We start from the raw sequence: 17,880 nt of genomic DNA on the forward strand, positions 1-17,880 counted from the left end.
ACATTTCAAAAAAATTATTCTGTTACATTAGCATCAGGTGCTTGGTAGCTGGTGGTGATCCAAGACTGATTCATTTTTATGAAGGTCAGTCGATCGACCGAGTCGGTGAACAGGCGCACCCTGTAATCGGTTACAAAGCCTCCAGCAGCACTGAATGTGCGTTCCGAAAGAACGCTGGATGCAGGACAGGCCAGTAGCTCAATTGCATACTGTGCAAACTCTGGCCAGTGATCCGTCCTCAAGACCCAGTAACCCAGAGGATTTTCGGTGGAAAAGGTGTCCAAGTCTGATCTTGTCCCTAGGTATTCCTGCACCATGTAAAACAGACGCTGGCGATGGTTGCTGGAACCGATCATATCTTGAGGCTGCGGATTAAAAAATTGTCTGAACGCATCGGTCAGACGGCCACCTTCTCCCCTGCACCCCCTTTTACTGACCGAAGCCTCAGCAACACGTTGTCCAGGAACAGGAATTTGTAACCTCCCAGTTTCTGGGAACGCGTTGCACAGACCTTTCTGCAAGGTCTCCCGAAGATGTTTCATCCTCTGCTCCCTCTGCGATGGCAAGATAAGGTCCGCAACCTTACCCTTGTAACGTGGATCAAGGAGGGTTGCCAGCTAGTAATGATCCCTCTCCTTGATACCACAAATACGAGGATTTTTCCACAGGCTTTGCAGGATCAGGGAGGCCATGCAGCGTAGGTTTGCTGAGGCATTCGGTCCAGAGTCCTCTGGGTCACTAAGGACGATATGATCCGCAGCCACCTCCTCCCAGCCACGTAGAAGTCCATGGGTTTCTTGGGACTGTAAATGATCCCTTGAAGACTGCTGCTGATGTTGAGTGCCAGGCTCCACCTTCATGCTGACACAATCCTCCCCTCGTCCTCTTCCTGTGTGATCGGCGGGCACGCAGGAACACTGTCTGGATAAAGGGGGCCTTGAGAGCTAAGGAAGTCCTCCTTTTTCCTGCCTCTGTTCTGCCTCAAGTGCCCTGTCCATTATTCCATGCAGCGTGTGCTCCAACAGGTGGACAAGAGGGAGAGTGTCACTGATGCATGCACTGTCACTGCTCACCATCCTCGTGGCCTCCTCAGATGGTGACAGGACAGTGCAGGCATCCCTGATCATGGCCCACTGGCGTGGGGAAAAAAAACAAGCTCCCCTGACCCTGTCCTGGTGCCATAGTCGCATAGGTACTCATTGATGGCCCTCTGCTGCGTGTGTAGCCGTTGCACCATGGCCAACGTTGAGTTTCACCTGGTGGGCATGTCACAAATTAGGCGGTTCTTGGGCAGGTTAAATTCCTTTTGGAGGTCAGCCAGCAGAGCACTTGCATTATATGACCAGTGGAAATGCACACAGACTTTCCTGGCCTGCCTCAGGACATCCTGTAAGCCCAGGTACCTGCCCAAGAAACGCTGCACCACCAATTTAAGGACGTGAGCCAAACAGGGCACATGTGTCAGTTGTCCCTGTCGGAGGGCGGAGAGGAGGTTGGTGCCATTGTCACAAACTACCATTCCTGGCTAAAGTTGGTGTGGCGTCAACCACCTCTGAACCTGCCCCTGCAGAGCTGACAGAATCTCTGCCCCAGTGTGACTCCTGTCCCCCAAGCACACCAGCTCAAGCACTGCATGGCATCTTTTTGTCTGAGTGCTTGCGTAGCCCCTTGAATGCCTACAGAACACTGCTGGTTCTGAGGACAAATCAGCACAGGAAGAGTGGCATTTGGGAACCTGCCACTGAGGTACCGCACATTTCACAAACTCACGGAAGGGAGCAGAGTCTACCAACTGAAAAGGCAGCAGTTGAAGTGCTAGCAATTTAGCCAAGCTAGCATTCAACCGATGGGCATGTGGATGGCTGGGAGCGAACTTCTTTCGGCGGTGCAGCAGCTGGGGCAGGGAAATTTGCCTGGTACAATCTGACGTTGGTGTACTGATAGCAGATTGCCCGCAAGTGCTTGGCTGTGACACACCTAATTACACACCTTCATTCCTCTCAGTGCAGGTTTCAGAGAGGACTGAAGGTACAGTATAGTGGGGTTGGAGATCCCAGCTGATGAGGAGCAAGGAGAGGTCCGCTTTGTTCTTTCGTGTGGGTCTTTTAGGTACTATTGCCAACGAACTGCATGGCAGGTTGACATATGTCTGGTCAAGCATGTGGTGCCCAAGTGGGTGATGTTTTGGCCACGCCAGATACGCTTGAGACTTATGTTGCAAATAGCAGTGGTGCGATCTGATGCACTCTTCTCAAAAAAGGCCCACACCAAAGAACTTTTGGAATAATGCGCAGAGACAGCAGCGCCCTGCACATGCGGAGCTCTGCGGTGTGATGCAGCCGGTGTGCTGCCCTTAAGCTGGCCCCTGGAAAACATCCTGCCTCGTTGGATATATGCCTCCTCCTCCTCCTATCAGGCACCCATGTGGAGTCAGTGACTTCCTCATCATCTCCTCCCTCCTCATCACTGGAGCAAACCCGGCAGCAGCTGGGGGAACATGACTGCCAGATTGCTGTCCTTCTTGGGCACCCCCTCTCTCTGGGCTCACGTTACTGCCTTCCTCTAGCTGTGTACCATCATCGAAGCCTTCAAAGCGCTGGGCATCCTCCTGGAGCATGTACCCAACACTGTGGTCAAACAGTTCGGGGGACTCCTCAGGAGGACATGGTGGGGCTAGGGAAGGAGTGACTGATGCCATTGAGCCGAGGGAAGAGGCCGCGTTGGCAGCTGCTTTGCCAGACAAAGTACCCTGAGCCTGGGTGAGAGAGGATGAGGACAGCTTGGTCATCCACTCTACCAAGTCTTCGGCATATTGCGGCTCAACGCGGCCAGCTGCCGAAAAAAAGTACAAGCGTGTCCCACGGCCACGTGCTGCTGAGGATGCACCATCTCCACGACCAGCACTGTTTCCCCTAGACACAGAGCCTGCTTGCCCTCTTATATTGGCTTGTGACTGTCTGCCTCTCCTTGTTGGCCTTCCAGACATACTAATGGCCTGCAGTGAGATGTAGCTGCACAAAGCTGGGATGTATATATATACTGATTATACTGCAGCTAGCAGAATCAACTGCCTGCCTGTAGTAATATTAGTATGAGAACACCAGAAAGCTTTAGGTGCACACTGTGCAAAGGACACTAACTGTAAATACTGTAAATACTGTAAAAACACCTGCCTGCCTGTATATTAGGAAGAGAATATCAGGAACGGATCTAGCTAAACTGAATACAGTGTATATACAGTGGGGGCGGAAAGTATTCAGACCCCCTTCAGAACTGGAGAGGATCTGCAAGGAGGAATGGCAGAGGATCCCCAAATCCAGGTGTGAAAAACTTGTTGCATCTTTCCCAAAAAGACTCATGGCTGTATTACATCAAAAGGGTGCTTCTACTAAATACTGAGCAAAAGGTCTGAATACTTAGGACCATGTGATATTTCAGTTTTTCAGATTTTTAATAAATCTGCAAAATGTCAGCAATTCTGTGTTTTTCTGTCAATATGGGGTGCTGTGTGTACATTAATGAGGAAAAAAATGAACTTAAATGATTTTAGCAAATGGCTGCAATATAACAAAGAGTGAAAAATTTAAGGAGGTCTGAATACTTTCCGTCCCCACTGTATATATATACATAACACCTAGGATGCATATATATATATATATATATATATATATATAAACAATACACTGTAAGTGCAGCTAACTGACTCGCCTACCTACTCTATCTAACTTAAATGAAATGATACTGTCTCTCTGTCTATCTCTCTCCGCCACCGCAACACACTACACAAGGCCGCCACGCAGGCGGCCTTATATAGTGTGGGGCATGTACTAAACCCCCTGAGGCATAATTGGCCAAAGCCACCCTGGCTTTGGCCACTTACGGCTCTCTGTACAGACGGCGCTATGATTGGCCAAGCATGCGGGTCATAGTGCATGCTTGGCCAATCATCAGCCAGCAATGCACTGCGATGCTGCAGTGAATTATGGGCTGTGACGATAACATTCGCAATTCAACAAACAATCGAACAGGCGATATTCGAGTCGAACATGGGTTCGACTCAAACTCGAAGCTCATCCCTAATGAGTAGTCTCCAAACTGTGGCCCAAGGGCCAGATGCAGCCCCTTGCTTGCTTTTATTCGGCCTTTGGGGCACTGTTTCATTGAAGGATACCAACAATGGGGCATAATTCCGCCCCACTGACACCAATGAAGGGATACAATTCCTCCCAATGACACCAACAATGGGGCACAATTCCTCCCAATAACACCAACAATGGGGCACAATTCCTCCCAGTGACACCAAGGATGGTGCACAATTCCTCCCAGTGACACCAATGATGGGGCACAATTCCTCACACTGACACCAATGATGGGGCACAATTACTCCCACTGAAACAAACGATGGGGCATTATTTTTTCCCACTGACGTGTGGACTTTTTCTATTCCCACTGGCCACAGTCTGGCCCCTCTAAAGTCTGAAGGACAGTAAAATGGCCCTTTGTTTAAAAAGTTTTGCGACCCCTGCTATGCAGCCTTAAGAAATATATTGTTGCCTCTCTCATTTATAGAAGAGGGCTAGAAAGACATTTAACTGGCTGGTTTAATCCCTAAGTGTAGCTTTTTAGTTGATGCAATGTGCCTATGCATTTTAAAAAAAAACACAGATAAAATAGATTTTATCCCCTGTGACATCCTACAACCCTGGTTTGTCTTTCAATCTCCTTTGTTTCTGCGTAGTGCCATCGCATATATCCCTAGTGCCAGGCATACCCAGGAATCCTCCACTGAGATCTTTTCTTGTACACTATAAACAACACAGACACTACAAAAATCAGGAGAAAGATGACAATGATGACAATGAGTGCAACGTAGCCAGAACCTATGGAGATAAAAGAGATGGCATTTATAAATGACTGAAAGTGATTAGTGCACGTGTTGTAATTCTCTTGAATGGCTTTGACTTTTGTCACATACCAAACTGTGCTCTGCTGTCACAGTTAGGGGGTACCCAACCTTCTTCGCACTGACACTGCTGTTCATGGTCGCAAACCTGCCAGAAAAACAAAGTACTGATTTTTGCGTTTGGAAGTGCATCAATCAAAGCATTTTTAAAGATCCCTTTTCTGGACACACATCTATCCCACTATGCTCTTTGTGGTTATCGTTCACCCTAGTCTGTAGCCACCTTAAGCTATAATACACCCTTTCTTGGTCTTCTGTACCTTTTTCCTGCTATCTTTGTATAGACACATTACCAGCCTAATACACTGAATGTAGAGCAGGGGTAGAGTAGAGATGGAGAGTAGGGGGTCTAATGTTTAAAGATCCATTCCAGGCCAGCCAAAACTTTTTTTTTTTTTAGGATAGACTTGGGAAGAATAAATATCACTATTAAGTTTTTATTGCTGCCTGTGACCCTCGCAGGAAGGTGACTCCTTACTTCTTGTACGTTTGGGCTGGAGCTGGGGTTTCATTTTTACAGTATGATTGAGAGGAAGAGCATTGAGACGAGCGGGCATCTACGTTGCTTCTTGCCTTGCACAAATATTATCAAGATGCTCTCTTATTTTGAGTACTCACCCCATGTCCTGGGCACTGGGCAGAGCATGTCTGAACATCTGGAACAGTGATGCATCTCCTCTTGGAACACATCTGTAAAATTAATTATATTACATTAACAGCATTGCCATACTAACAAAATAATTAGAAACCCAATAAACACATGAGCGGACATACCCTATAATAAAACTAATATATATATATATATATATATATATATATATATATATAGCAATAACTCTCGGTGGAGCTGCTGGTTTAAGCGGGCTTGTTACCTTCACTCTCCTTCCCTCTGTTTCACCGGCACCGGGTCTAGGGTTCCGTTGAGTTTACCTCTGGACGACACACGCACCAACACTTGAGTACGTTTTCAATGCTTTATTAAACCATCAACGAAGGAAGTAGCAGGAAAGAGGCAGAAGGGAAACTGCAGAGGAAAACTCAAATACCTTTTTAGTAAGATTCTTGACAAATGTCCTTTGGGGGTGGATATTTCAGTAGAATGCACTCCCTTGGTGGGACACACTCCTTGCACGCCTGGATAGGCCTCTTTCACTAGCCCAGCAGCCAGTACGTAGCACAAACAAAAGTCTCTGCCACAGACTTGTTTGGGATGAACCATACGATCCTCTGCCACAGGATGTATTGGTTTTTGTGGTGAAAGTCAGTCACAGTGCTTGAACCTTTAAGCCAACCCGGTAACACTATGCTGTATAATCTCTTTAGGATACAGCTTCTTCACTCTGGATAGACAGCTCAGGACCATTCCTCGGCCGCTGTGGTAGGCCCCAGACAAGCTTCTGGGCCCACCCCTGCGCCGCAGCAATGTGGGACGAAATAGCTCTCTAACGCATACCTGTCGGCCAGGAGGGCCAGCAGCAACGTGGGCCTTCGGAACGGAGGACCACAAGATAGCTCTCTAACGCATACCTGTCAGCCAGGAGGGCCAGCAGGTGGCTGTAAAATGAACCCAGAATATGGCGTCTGTCCCATAAATACCCTCGCCCAGAATGCAACTCGGAGGACCATCTCCACCGAGTTGTCTCTGGGACAGAGGAGCATCCATACGCTTAGACACGTTGCCCTTCCAACACTAGCCAGCTGTAACAGCGACACCCACGGCTCAGTATGGAAACACACGCAACGACAGCCAAGCTGGAACAGAGGCAAATCTAACCTTCCTAACGAACAAGTTACTAAATTTACCTATCAGATGGTAGATCGCAAATCTACCAGCGCTACATACTCCCCCCACTACAGTAGACGTTGTCCCCAACGCCTGTCCAAAAACAATGACAGTAACTCCCAAGCCTGGGAGTAGGTATTTGAGCTTTTAATAACTTGGATAGACAAAGAGAGAAAGAAAGACAGTGGAAAGATATTATAAGACTTACATCTATAAAACATTATGTTCACATCCGCAAAAACAAAACCATCCTACGACTGTACATTACCTCACTATCTATCTAGCTGAAAAACCTCCCAGCTTGATAGGAGATCCAATAGTTCCTGAAAAGGAAAACATATTAAACACACACATATACTGTACAATATCAGGAGCAAAGCCTCATTTTTAGAGAAAATGAGCCTCTCTTACCATCATCTAGTATCAAAAAAAAAGAAAATCTTAAGGAGTCCATCCCTGTATAATAATCTCTTTAAATGAAGGAAATCCGGCTAGCAAAAAAGAAGTCCTTGGATTTGAAACACTGAACAGAATATGCACATCTTGACCACGAAGATCTCTTTACACTAACTATCTAACTTCAAAGTACTTTTGTCCAGAATCACCAATAAAACCAGGGATCCGGCAAGGTCAATGTCTTTCCCATTTTATCCACTGTGGTAATGAAATAGATAACGTCATCTTTTCCGGGCCTGCAGACGACCACTTTGTCAGAATAGATGTGCCGACCGAAGTTCCAGTGCATAAAACATCCACTAAAACGTTCATCCATTTTAACAGAACATCCAATCTTTCGGAAAGGCTTAGGCACAGACAAAAAGTCCCAAACAGCTTCACTGTACCAAAGTTCCTGGTTAAGTTCAATCACTTGCATTATATCCTGAGGCACATAAGAGAACTCCAAACCATACTCTGCAGCTACACGCTTGTTTAACATTCTCTGCAAACGTGCAAGTTTGGGCAAAGATCTGTCCTTCCCCATACCTGGCGGCACACAGGAATCCAATGATTTGCTCACCATAGACCCAGCCGGTGTCTGTAGTGAACTAGCAGCTTTCGATAAAGTCTCGGTAACAGTACTGTGTGGCTCCACACAGGGTGACGTCTTCCCAGAACTCAGGGCTGTCCATTCAGGGAAAGTCATAGCAGAGGCGACATCTTCACCTTGTGACCATAACAGCTCTTGTGACATAGTCTCAAATAGGTCATCATCACCGGAAAGATCCAACATGGATTCTATTTCCGAATCTCCCAACTCTTCCGCTGGCAGATATTTATTTACAGTCCCAGATACATTCCCCATCAGTGGCTTACCCGTTTCTGACGTGGACTTTGGTAGCTTCGGTTCAGGTAACCTAAGGGGTAGGCCTCTACCACGGCCGCGGGAAGCCTTCACATATCCCACCTTCCTTTGAACAGGTACAACAGGAGTAGGTGTAGTGGACGCAGAAATCAAAGTAATGTCCCCTGATGAGACAGCAGCAGCAGTGTCTCTCTCCGGAACATCATCAGTAACAACAGGCGAAGTGACGGCCTGCCGTTCTCTCTCTGTAGTAGTAGCAGCTTCTACTGTGGCGATACCTGTTGCCCAATCCATTCGATAATCCATTCGATACGGGGCTCCACCACAAACAAGTACTCTCCACATTGCGGACATTGGCCAAAAGGACGAAGATGCACGTCCAGTCCTTTACATCGGTGGCAGATCATGCCCAGTCCCTCAATATCTCCTGAGGTATACAGAACACACCTTCCCTTCAAACCTTCAAACAAACTCCAGTATCCGTAAGCAGGGCTCCGGTCAACACAGTATTCAACACGGTGCTTGCAGGGAACATTCTCGGTCCCATAATTGGCTGCATCGCCGGAAAAGACATGGCCACACTCTGATCTTCTTAGCATGATCACGAGGCCTCTCTCTTCCTCTGGCGCCAAACACATACACGCGTCCCACACGGTATCAAGTAGGGTAAGCTCCTCCCACTTGTTCTTCTGATCAAGTCATTCCCGGGCCTTCACTTGTGCCTGCCGTCTACGCACTCAGAAATAAAGTCCTGCAGTTTAACCCCTTCTCTTCCTGTAAGATTTTTTTTCAAAGTCCAGCTCTCACCATAAACTCCCGATGAAACACTTCTCTGGGTTGCGAGAACTGACGGTCAACAAATCCCGGACGACGCCCCCACATGTAGCAATAACTCTCGGTGGAGCTGCTGGTTTAAGCGGGCTTGTTACCTTCACTCTCCTTCCCTCTGTTTCACCATCACCGGGTCTAGGGTTCCATTGAGTTTACCTCTGGACGACACACGCACCAACACTTGAGTACATTTTCAATGCTTTATTAAACCATCAACGAAGGAAGTAGCAGGAAAGAGGCAGAAGGGAAACTGCAGAGGAAAACTCAAATACCTTTTTAGTAAGATTCTTGACAAATGTCCTTTGGGGTTGAATATTTCAGTAGAATGCACTCCCTTGGTGGGACACACTCTCACTAGCCTAGCAGCCAGTACGTAGCACAAACAAAAGTCTCTGCCACAGACTTGTTTGGAATGAACCCGTACGATCCTCTGCCGCAGGATGTATTGTTTTTTGTGGTGAAAGTCAGTCACAGTGCTTGAACCTTTAAGCCAACCCGGCAACACTATGCTGTATAATCTCTTTAGGATACAGCTTCTTCACTCTGGATAGACAGCTCAGGACCATTCCTCGGCTGCTGTGGTAGGCCCCAGACAAGCTTCTGGGCCCACCCCTGCGCCGCAGCAATGTGGGACGAGATAGCTCTCTAACGCATACCTGTCGGCCAGGAGGGCCAGCAGGTGGCTGTAAAACGAACCCAAGAATATGGCGTCTGTCCCATAAATACCCTCGCTCAGAGTGCAACTCGGAGGACCACATCCACCGAGTTGTCTCCAGGACAGAAGATCATCCATACGCTTAGACACGTTGCCCTTCCAACACTAGCCAGCGGTAACAGCGACACCCACGGCTCAGTATGGAAACACAAGCAACGTCAGCCAAATTGGAACAGAGGCAAATCTAACCTTCCTAACGAACAAGTTACTAAATTTACCTATCAGATGGTAGATCGCAAATCTACCAGCGCTACATATATATATATATATATATATATATATATATATATATATATATATATATATATATATATATATATATATATATATATATATTACACACACACACGCATACACACGCATACACACGCATACATATATATATATATATATATATCCACTGCCTACTAGGCACTTTTACCCTTTTCCTGCCCAGGCCAATTTTTAGCTTTCAGCGCTGTCACACTTTGAATGACAATTTCGCGGTCATGCAACATTAACATTGTACCCAAACTAAATTTTTATCATTTTTACACACAAATAGAGCTTTCATTTGGTGGTATTTAATCACCACTGGAATTTTTATTTTTTGTTAAGTAAACGAATAAAGATCAAAAATTAAAGAAAAAACGCTTTCATAGTTTGTTATAAAATTTTGCAAACAGGTAATTTTTCTCTTTCACTGATGGACACTGATGAGGCGGCACTGATGAGCATTGATGAGCACTGATAGGAGGCACTAATAGGTGGCACTGGTGAGCACTGATAGGTGGCATTGGGAGGTGGCACTGATGAGGAGGCACTGATGGGCACTGATTGGCAGCATTGGTGGGCACTGATTGGCAGCACTGATGGACAGAGATTGGCAGCACTGGTGAGCACTATTGGGACTGATAACTTAAGTTATACATGAAGCAAAATATTCTATGTAAAAAGTCCAAATAAAATACACTAATACACTATAAAGTGCACAATGCAACATCATTAATCTATACTCACACTGTTATTCCCACACCTAGTTCCATCCTCAACTAGCACAGCTGGGCTCAGGGTTTTGCAGTCTGGTGACCACGTGCAGTAACCATAATTAACAATGGGTTTTGATAAACCCCTAGAGCAGAATAGCACTCCGCACTTCACATCCCTGCATACACAGAAATCACAGTACTGGTAATTAGAACTTAGAGAGTATATAAACTACATTTAAATAGAACAATTGGTGTTGAGTCTCACTGAGCAGAAAAGAAATGGACTCTTAAATATTTGCTTTTTCTAAAAGATATTTTAATTAAATCTTTGACCCCTTCTTTTGAAATCATACTACTGTGAGATATTTAATGCAGCAAATGTTTGACTGGGACATCATTTAATATTGGCATGGATAGCTAAAAAGTAATTCCAGCGATTTGCACACAAAGTTACCAGCTACAAATGGTGTACCTTTAATGAACAGATACACACTAGCCTAGGGATCCAGTGCTGTCATCAACCGGGCCGGTTCTTTGCCAGTCTTCGGGTCCCCCGTGCCGCCATTTTGAGTGTGGGAAGCCAGCTGTGACTTCCTACTGGTTCACAGCTGGCTCCCCACTGCACATGTGCAAGTCACACTGCGCTTTATGAATGGACCCGCTCCCACTGGGACCTGTTATGTGTTCCTGAAGGTTGCAGATGCGGGGGGGGGGCAACTTTCACTCGGATCGCCTAGGCACAGGTACCATTCAAAACTAGGAACCCACTCCCTTAAAAAAAAAATCCAAATTTGGTTGTGGGGGGGAGAAGGAAAACCGGATCTTTCCTTTTTCCTTTTTTTTTTTTACATTTTTGAGAATGGCGATAAGTTAAAACCCATTAAATTACTGCTACCCATCTTACCGACAACATTTTACAACACAGGAAGGGAGATAAATTGATAAATTCTTCAACAGCAACACAAAAAGAAATACAAATGCTTTTCTTTAGTTGAGTAGGCGAAGGCTAGAACCCCTGCTCATATTTTTATTTGTCTCTGTCCCTGTTGCAGATTTTCCCTCACTTCCTGTCTTGTGAAACCAACAGAAAGTGAGAGTAAATCTCTCAAGGCTGGAGTTTAAATATTTTTTGCCTTCACATACACTGTAAGCAATCATTTATACCTGGCAAATAATTGTAAATAGGTGTCTTACCCCTATCACATTATATTATAGTCTAATCAGCATGACAATGGTATTTCTACTGGTATCTCTGTTAACTGTGATAATATCGATCATCACAAAAAGTGTATTACTGTTATGGTTTAAACTTGAGATCTGGATTTATTGGTAGAGGGGAGGTTCAGAAATTGTTTCAATAAGCCAAGTACCTGAAAAGAAGAAAGAGAAAATACTGCACTTTTGAATACTGCTATGCTGAAGAGAATCCCCAGATAAGGTTTTTTCTAAAACCAAAACCTTATAGAATGTTGATCTTCTGGTCTAGTACTGCCCTTACCGGTTCCTCTTGCCAATCTCCATATCACTACTATTGCCTCACTACTTCCTCCTGCCAACCTCCACATCACTCCTATTTCCTCACTGGTTCCTCCCAGTGACCTCCATGGCACTACTATACCCTCACTGGTTCCTCCCACCAACCTCCACATCACTGCTATGCCCTCACCGGTACCTCCTGACAACCTCCACATCACTACTATTGCCTCGCTGGTTCCTCCCACCAACCTCAACATCACTACTATATCCTCACTGGTTCCTCCCACCAACGTCCACATCACTACTATGCCCTCACTGGTTCCTCCCAACAACCTCCACATCACTGTTATGTCCTCACCGGAACCTCCTGCCAACCTCCACATCACTACTATTGCCTTGCTGGTTCCTCCCACCAACCTCCACATTACTACTATACCCTCACTGGTTCCTCCCACCAACCTCTACATCACTGCTATGCCCTCACAGGTACCTCCTGCCAACCTCCACATCACTACTATTGCCTCGCTGGTTCCTCCCACCAACCTCAACATCACTACTATACCCTCACTGGTTCCTCCCACCAACCTCCACATCACTGCTATGCCCTCACAGGTACCTCCTGCCAACCTCCACATCACTACTATTGCCTCACTGGTTCCTCCCACCAACCTCCACATCACTAACTATACTCTCACTGGTTCCTCCCACCAACCTCCACATCACTACTATGCCCTCATCGGTACCTCCTGCCAACCTTCACATCACTACTATTGCTTCACTGGTTCCTCTCACTGACCATTACATCAATACTTTGCACTCACTGGTTCCTTCCTCCAACCTCCTTGTCACTCCCATGCATTCACTGGATCCTCCGTCAACCTCCATGTCATTTCTGTGACCCCATACAAAGAAATTAAGGGTGCCACTTCAGACTCCGTAGGTCCTTATGTGTTGACAACTGCTGGTATGCAGGCAGGGAAAGAGCTAGTATGAGCTCCTTAGAAGTTAATGAGGAAGGAAAAGAAATCTCAGGAGCCTCACATCACATAAAACCCTCATGCAAAGAATAGAAGCAGCCTCAGCCTAGACTGTCCAGGTCACATCCCTGACATGGTTCACCATGCCCGCAGAGGTTAGTCATTCCCCTCGCTGATTCCTCAGATGACCTCCATGTCACTATGCCTTCCTCCCACCAACCTCCATGTCATTACTATGTCTTCAGTGGTTACTCTCTCCATCCTCCACATCTATACTATATCCTCTCTGGTCCTCCTCTACAAGACATAGGCTTGACATTGAGGTCAGCAGGACTGCTGTGTGGGATTATTGCTAGCAGCTATAACTATAATCGCAAGAGAATCTGGCACGCTGGTTGTACCCAAGTTGATCAATAAATCAACTTGGTACATTCAGCTTGCCCATTAACGATTTGAATCTAAGACAGTTCCTGCTCAACTGGCCGAGATTCGAACCATCTGTGGATGGCCATATAGTAGATACAAGCTAAGCACCCACTGGAAGGCTGCTGAGAACTGTTAAAAATATATCACATGTGATTCAGCATGCTGCTGTATGGGGCTTACTGCATTAGTTGTTAGCAAACTTGGCTTGTAATAGTATATGTCTATCTGATTAGTCTTCAATTTACACTTACCTGGATGTACAGTCAGCTCCAGATACCTTACAAGACTTTGGATTCATTGTATTACAGCAGGAATCATCTGCTACAACAGACTCTAATGTAGAGGGGTACATACACAAAAAAATCACTTAAACATTTATTTTAAAAAATCAGCATTTAACTGTATTTAAAACTGATGTTAGTACTCAGAACCCCTCCCTCTGTGTTAGGGATAGGAGGAGGGGGAGATGTTCTGAAGTGCTGTCCAAGGGTACCATCACTGCTCCTGCATAGATATAGTACATAGCTCCCAACTGTTCCTGATTTCGAGGGACTGTCCCTGATTTGGAGCTATGTCCCTCTTTCCCCCTCATTTGTCCCTCATTTTGGTCTGATCCATATAGTTGTATATAAAATGCACTTTTTATATTTCAAAAAGTGTTAAGTGCTAAACCTTTCATCCAATTTCTAAATTGTTGCATTTGTACATTTTAAAAGCCAAAATAAAGGAATAGTAGTGGTAAAAAAAAGTCCTTGTGGATTTAATTAACCTTTTTTTTGTTAATTCTCCTTTAAGGGGGTGTGGCAGGGGGCGTTCCCTATGGTTTGTTAGTAGGTGTCCCTCATTCCCATCTCAAAATGTTGGGAGGTATGATAGTATGGTGAGTGAGTGTTGTCACCTTAGGACAGAATGTTTGTTACCTGCAGGATCACCAGGTAAAAACAAAGAAAAACCTGAAAAAAACAATACAGCCACCACATATAAGGACTGTTAAGCTACAAGACATTTTAATTCTTGGGTTTACATATGCTTTAATGTAATATGCATGCTGTAAGTTAAAATGGATGGTACAATATTGAAAATTTAATTGTAAAATAGAAAATATCTGAATGAAATAGCTACATGTATTATACTTTGAGATTATGACTCTATATGAGGAAGTTGTATAAACGCTATCATTCTTAGCTTCTCCTAAATATGGTTTTATCTTATGACACTACTAATAATATACTTGCTATATACACAGCACCATCTAGTGGCTGAGGAAGTAAAGCACATCCTAGTCACATTGGAAAGGTGGCAAGGGATGCAGAGGTTCATATATTTTTGAAACTTGCTTTTAATTACATGTAGGGGGATTATGGCCACATAGGTACACCTACTTTTTTAATTACTCTGTCCCAGTGTCTATTAGAACACTTGACCCTGAAAAGATTTTCAAACAAATGGAATTGTGCAAAAAGATTCTGTTAAAAGAATAGGTGCTCTTTAAAACAAAGTGCATTTACCCTTTCTTTCTTTTCTTTCCAAATGCAGTGCTAACCTAGTGCCCCTCTTAAGATGCATGCTTACTTTGAAATTGTGAGAATAATGGTTTCTCCGCATTTAGGATATTAAAGGGTTGCAGCCTCCCCTAATCAGCTCCCTAAGGGAACTAATAATAATGGTAATAAAAAATGGGGTGTGTGGCGCTACCGCTACCCTAATAACTATTAAAATAGGGATAAACAGAAAATGTTGATGGGAACAATCTCACTAACGAGCAAAAAGGTGATGTGCCCCCTTACCTAATTGATAGTGCTATATAAATTATATAAATCATAGTTACATAGTTACATAGTTACATAGTAGGTGAGGTTGAAAAAAGACACAAGTCCATCAAGTCCAACCTATGTGTGTGATTATGTGTCAGTATTACATTACATATCCCTGTATATTGCGGTCATTCAGGTGATTATCTAATAGTTTCTTGAAGCTATCAATGCTCCCCGCTGAGACCACCGCCTGTGGAAGGGAATTCCACATCCTTGCCGCTCTTACAGTAAAGAACCCTCTACGTAGTTTAAGGTTAAACCTCTTTTCCTCTAATTGCAATGAGTGGCCACGAGTCTTATTAAACTCTCTTCTGCGAAAAAGTTTTATCCCTATTGTGGGGTCACCAGTACAGTATTTGTAAATTGAAATCATATCCCCTCTCAAGCGTCTCTTCTCCAGAGAGAATAAGTTCAGTCCTCGCAACCTTTCCTCATAACTAAGATCCTCCAGACCCTTTATTAGCTTTGTTGCCCTTCTTTGTACTCGCTCCATTTCCAGTACGTCCCTCCTGAGGACTGGTGCCCAGAACTGGACAGCATACTCCAGGTGCGGGCGGACCAGAGTCTTGTAGAGCGGGAGAATTATCGTTTTATCTCTGCAGTTGATCCCCCTTTTAATGCATGCCAATATTCTGTTTGCTTTATTAGCAGCAGCTTGGCATTGCATGCCGTTGCTGAGCCTATCATCCACTAGGACCCCCAAGTCCTTTTCCATCCTAGATTCCCCCAGAGGTTCTCCCCCCAGTGTATAGATTGCATTCATATTTTTGACACCCAAATGCATTATTTTACATTTTTCTACATTGAACCTCATTTGCCATGTAGTCGCCCACCCCATTAATTTGTTCAGGTCTTTTTGCAAGATTTCCACATCCTGCGGAGAAGTTATTGCCCTGCTTAGCTTAGTATCGTCTGCAAATACAGAGATGGAACTGTTTATCCCATCCTCCAGGTCATTTATGAACAAATTAAATAGGATTGGTCCCAGCACAGAACCCTGGGGGACCCCACTACCCACCCCTGACCATTCTGAGTACTCCCCATTTATCACCACCCTCTGAACACGCCCTTGTAGCCAGTTTTCAATCCATGTACTCACCCTATGGTCCATGCCAACGCACCTTATTTTGTACAGTAAACGTTTATGGGGAACTGTGTCAAATGCTTTTGCAAAATCCAGATACACCACGTCTACGGGCCTTCCTTTATCTAGATGGCAACTCACCTCCTCATAGAAGGTTAATAGATTGGTTTGGCAAGAACGATTCTTCATGAATCCATGCTGATTACTGCTAATGATATCATTCTTATTACTAAAATCTTGTATATAGTCCCTTATCATCCCCTCCAAGAGTTTACATACTATTGATGTTAGGCTAACTGGTCTGTAATTCCCAGGGATGTTTTTTGGGCCCTTTTTAAATATTGGTGCTACATTGGCTTTTCTCCAATCAGCTGGCACCATTCCAGTCAATAGACTGTCTGTAAAAATTAGGAACAACGGTCTGGCAATCACCTGACTGAGTTCCCTAAGTACCCTCGGATGCAAGCCATCTGGTCCCGGTGATTTATTAATGTTAAGTTTCTCAAGTCTAATTTTAATTCCGTCCTCTGTTAACCATGTAGGTGCTTCCTGTGTTGTGTCATGAGGATAAACACTGCAGTTTTGGTTACTGAAGCCCCCCGATTCACTCGTGAATACTGAGGAGAAGAATAAATTCAATACCTCTGCCATCTCCCCATCCTTTGTAACCAGATGTCCTTCCTCATTCTTTATGGGGCCAATATGGTCTGTCCTCCCTTTTTTACTGTTTACATACTTAAAGAATTTCTTGGGATTTTTTTTGCTCTCCTCCGCTATGTGTCTTTCATGTTCTATCTTAGCCATCCTAATTGCACCCTTACATTTCTTATTGCATTCTTTATAAATTCTGAATGCTGTGGATGATCCCTCAACCTTGTATTTTTTGAAGGCCTTCTCCTTTGCTTTTATATGCATTTTTACATTGGAGTTAAGCCATACAGGATGTTTGTTCGCTCTTTTAAATTTATTACCCAATGGGATACATTGGCTAATGCCCTTATTTAATATGCTCTTAAAGCAAACCCATCTCTCCTCTGTATTCTTTGTTCCTAATATTTTATCCCAATTTATGCCTTTTAGCAAGGTTTGTAGTTTAGGGAAGTTGGCTCTTTTGAAATTCAGTGTCTTTGTGTTCCCTTCATGTCTCCTATTTGTGTGATTTATACTGAAACTAATTGACCTGTGATCGCTGTTACCTAAATTGCCCCGTATTTCCACATCTGTTATCAGGTCTGTATTGTTGGTAATCAGTAGATCTAGTAATGTTTTATTTCTAGTTGGTGCATCTACCATCTGACCCATAAAATTGTCCTGCAAGACATTAAGGAACTGGCGAGCCTTAAATGAATGCGCGGTTCCCTCCGCCCAGTCTATGTCTGGATAATTAAAATCCCCCATTATGATAACACTTCCCATCCTTGCTGCTAATCCAATTTGTGATAGGAGATCCGTCTCCACTTCCTCCCTCAGGTTAGGGGGCCTATAGCATACTCCCAGTATTATTTTCCCCTTAGCTTCATCCCTTTGGAGCTCTACCCAT

At 44.6% G+C, this 17,880-nt stretch overlaps 1 protein-coding gene across 2 annotated transcripts in view; it reads right to left on the reverse strand.

Moving 5' to 3' along the window:
* Positions 1-17,880, reverse strand: part of LOC141133093 (zinc metalloproteinase-disintegrin-like VLAIP-B) — a 158,207-nt gene that overhangs the window by 35,960 nt on the left and 104,367 nt on the right. Inside the window, exons 15-19 of one of the 2 annotated variants that reach the window (XR_012243010.1) lie at positions 13,694-13,775; positions 10,595-10,739; positions 5,582-5,653; positions 4,976-5,051; positions 4,702-4,880 (exon numbers count right to left, since the gene is read on the reverse strand). Coding sequence is in view for 1 of the 2 variants with exons in the window: in XM_073622222.1 (XP_073478323.1) it covers positions 4,772-4,880; positions 4,976-5,051; positions 5,582-5,653; positions 10,595-10,739; positions 13,694-13,775 (484 nt within the window). In the remaining variant the exon portion in view is untranslated. The remainder of the gene's footprint in view (positions 1-4,701; positions 4,881-4,975; positions 5,052-5,581; positions 5,654-10,594; positions 10,740-13,693; positions 13,776-17,880) is intronic. The other variant, XM_073622222.1, reaches the window with a different exon arrangement.

This window comes from Aquarana catesbeiana, linkage group LG03, assembly GCF_042186555.1.
Source record: "Aquarana catesbeiana isolate 2022-GZ linkage group LG03, ASM4218655v1, whole genome shotgun sequence".
Taxonomy (NCBI): Eukaryota; Metazoa; Chordata; class Amphibia; order Anura; family Ranidae; genus Aquarana; species Aquarana catesbeiana.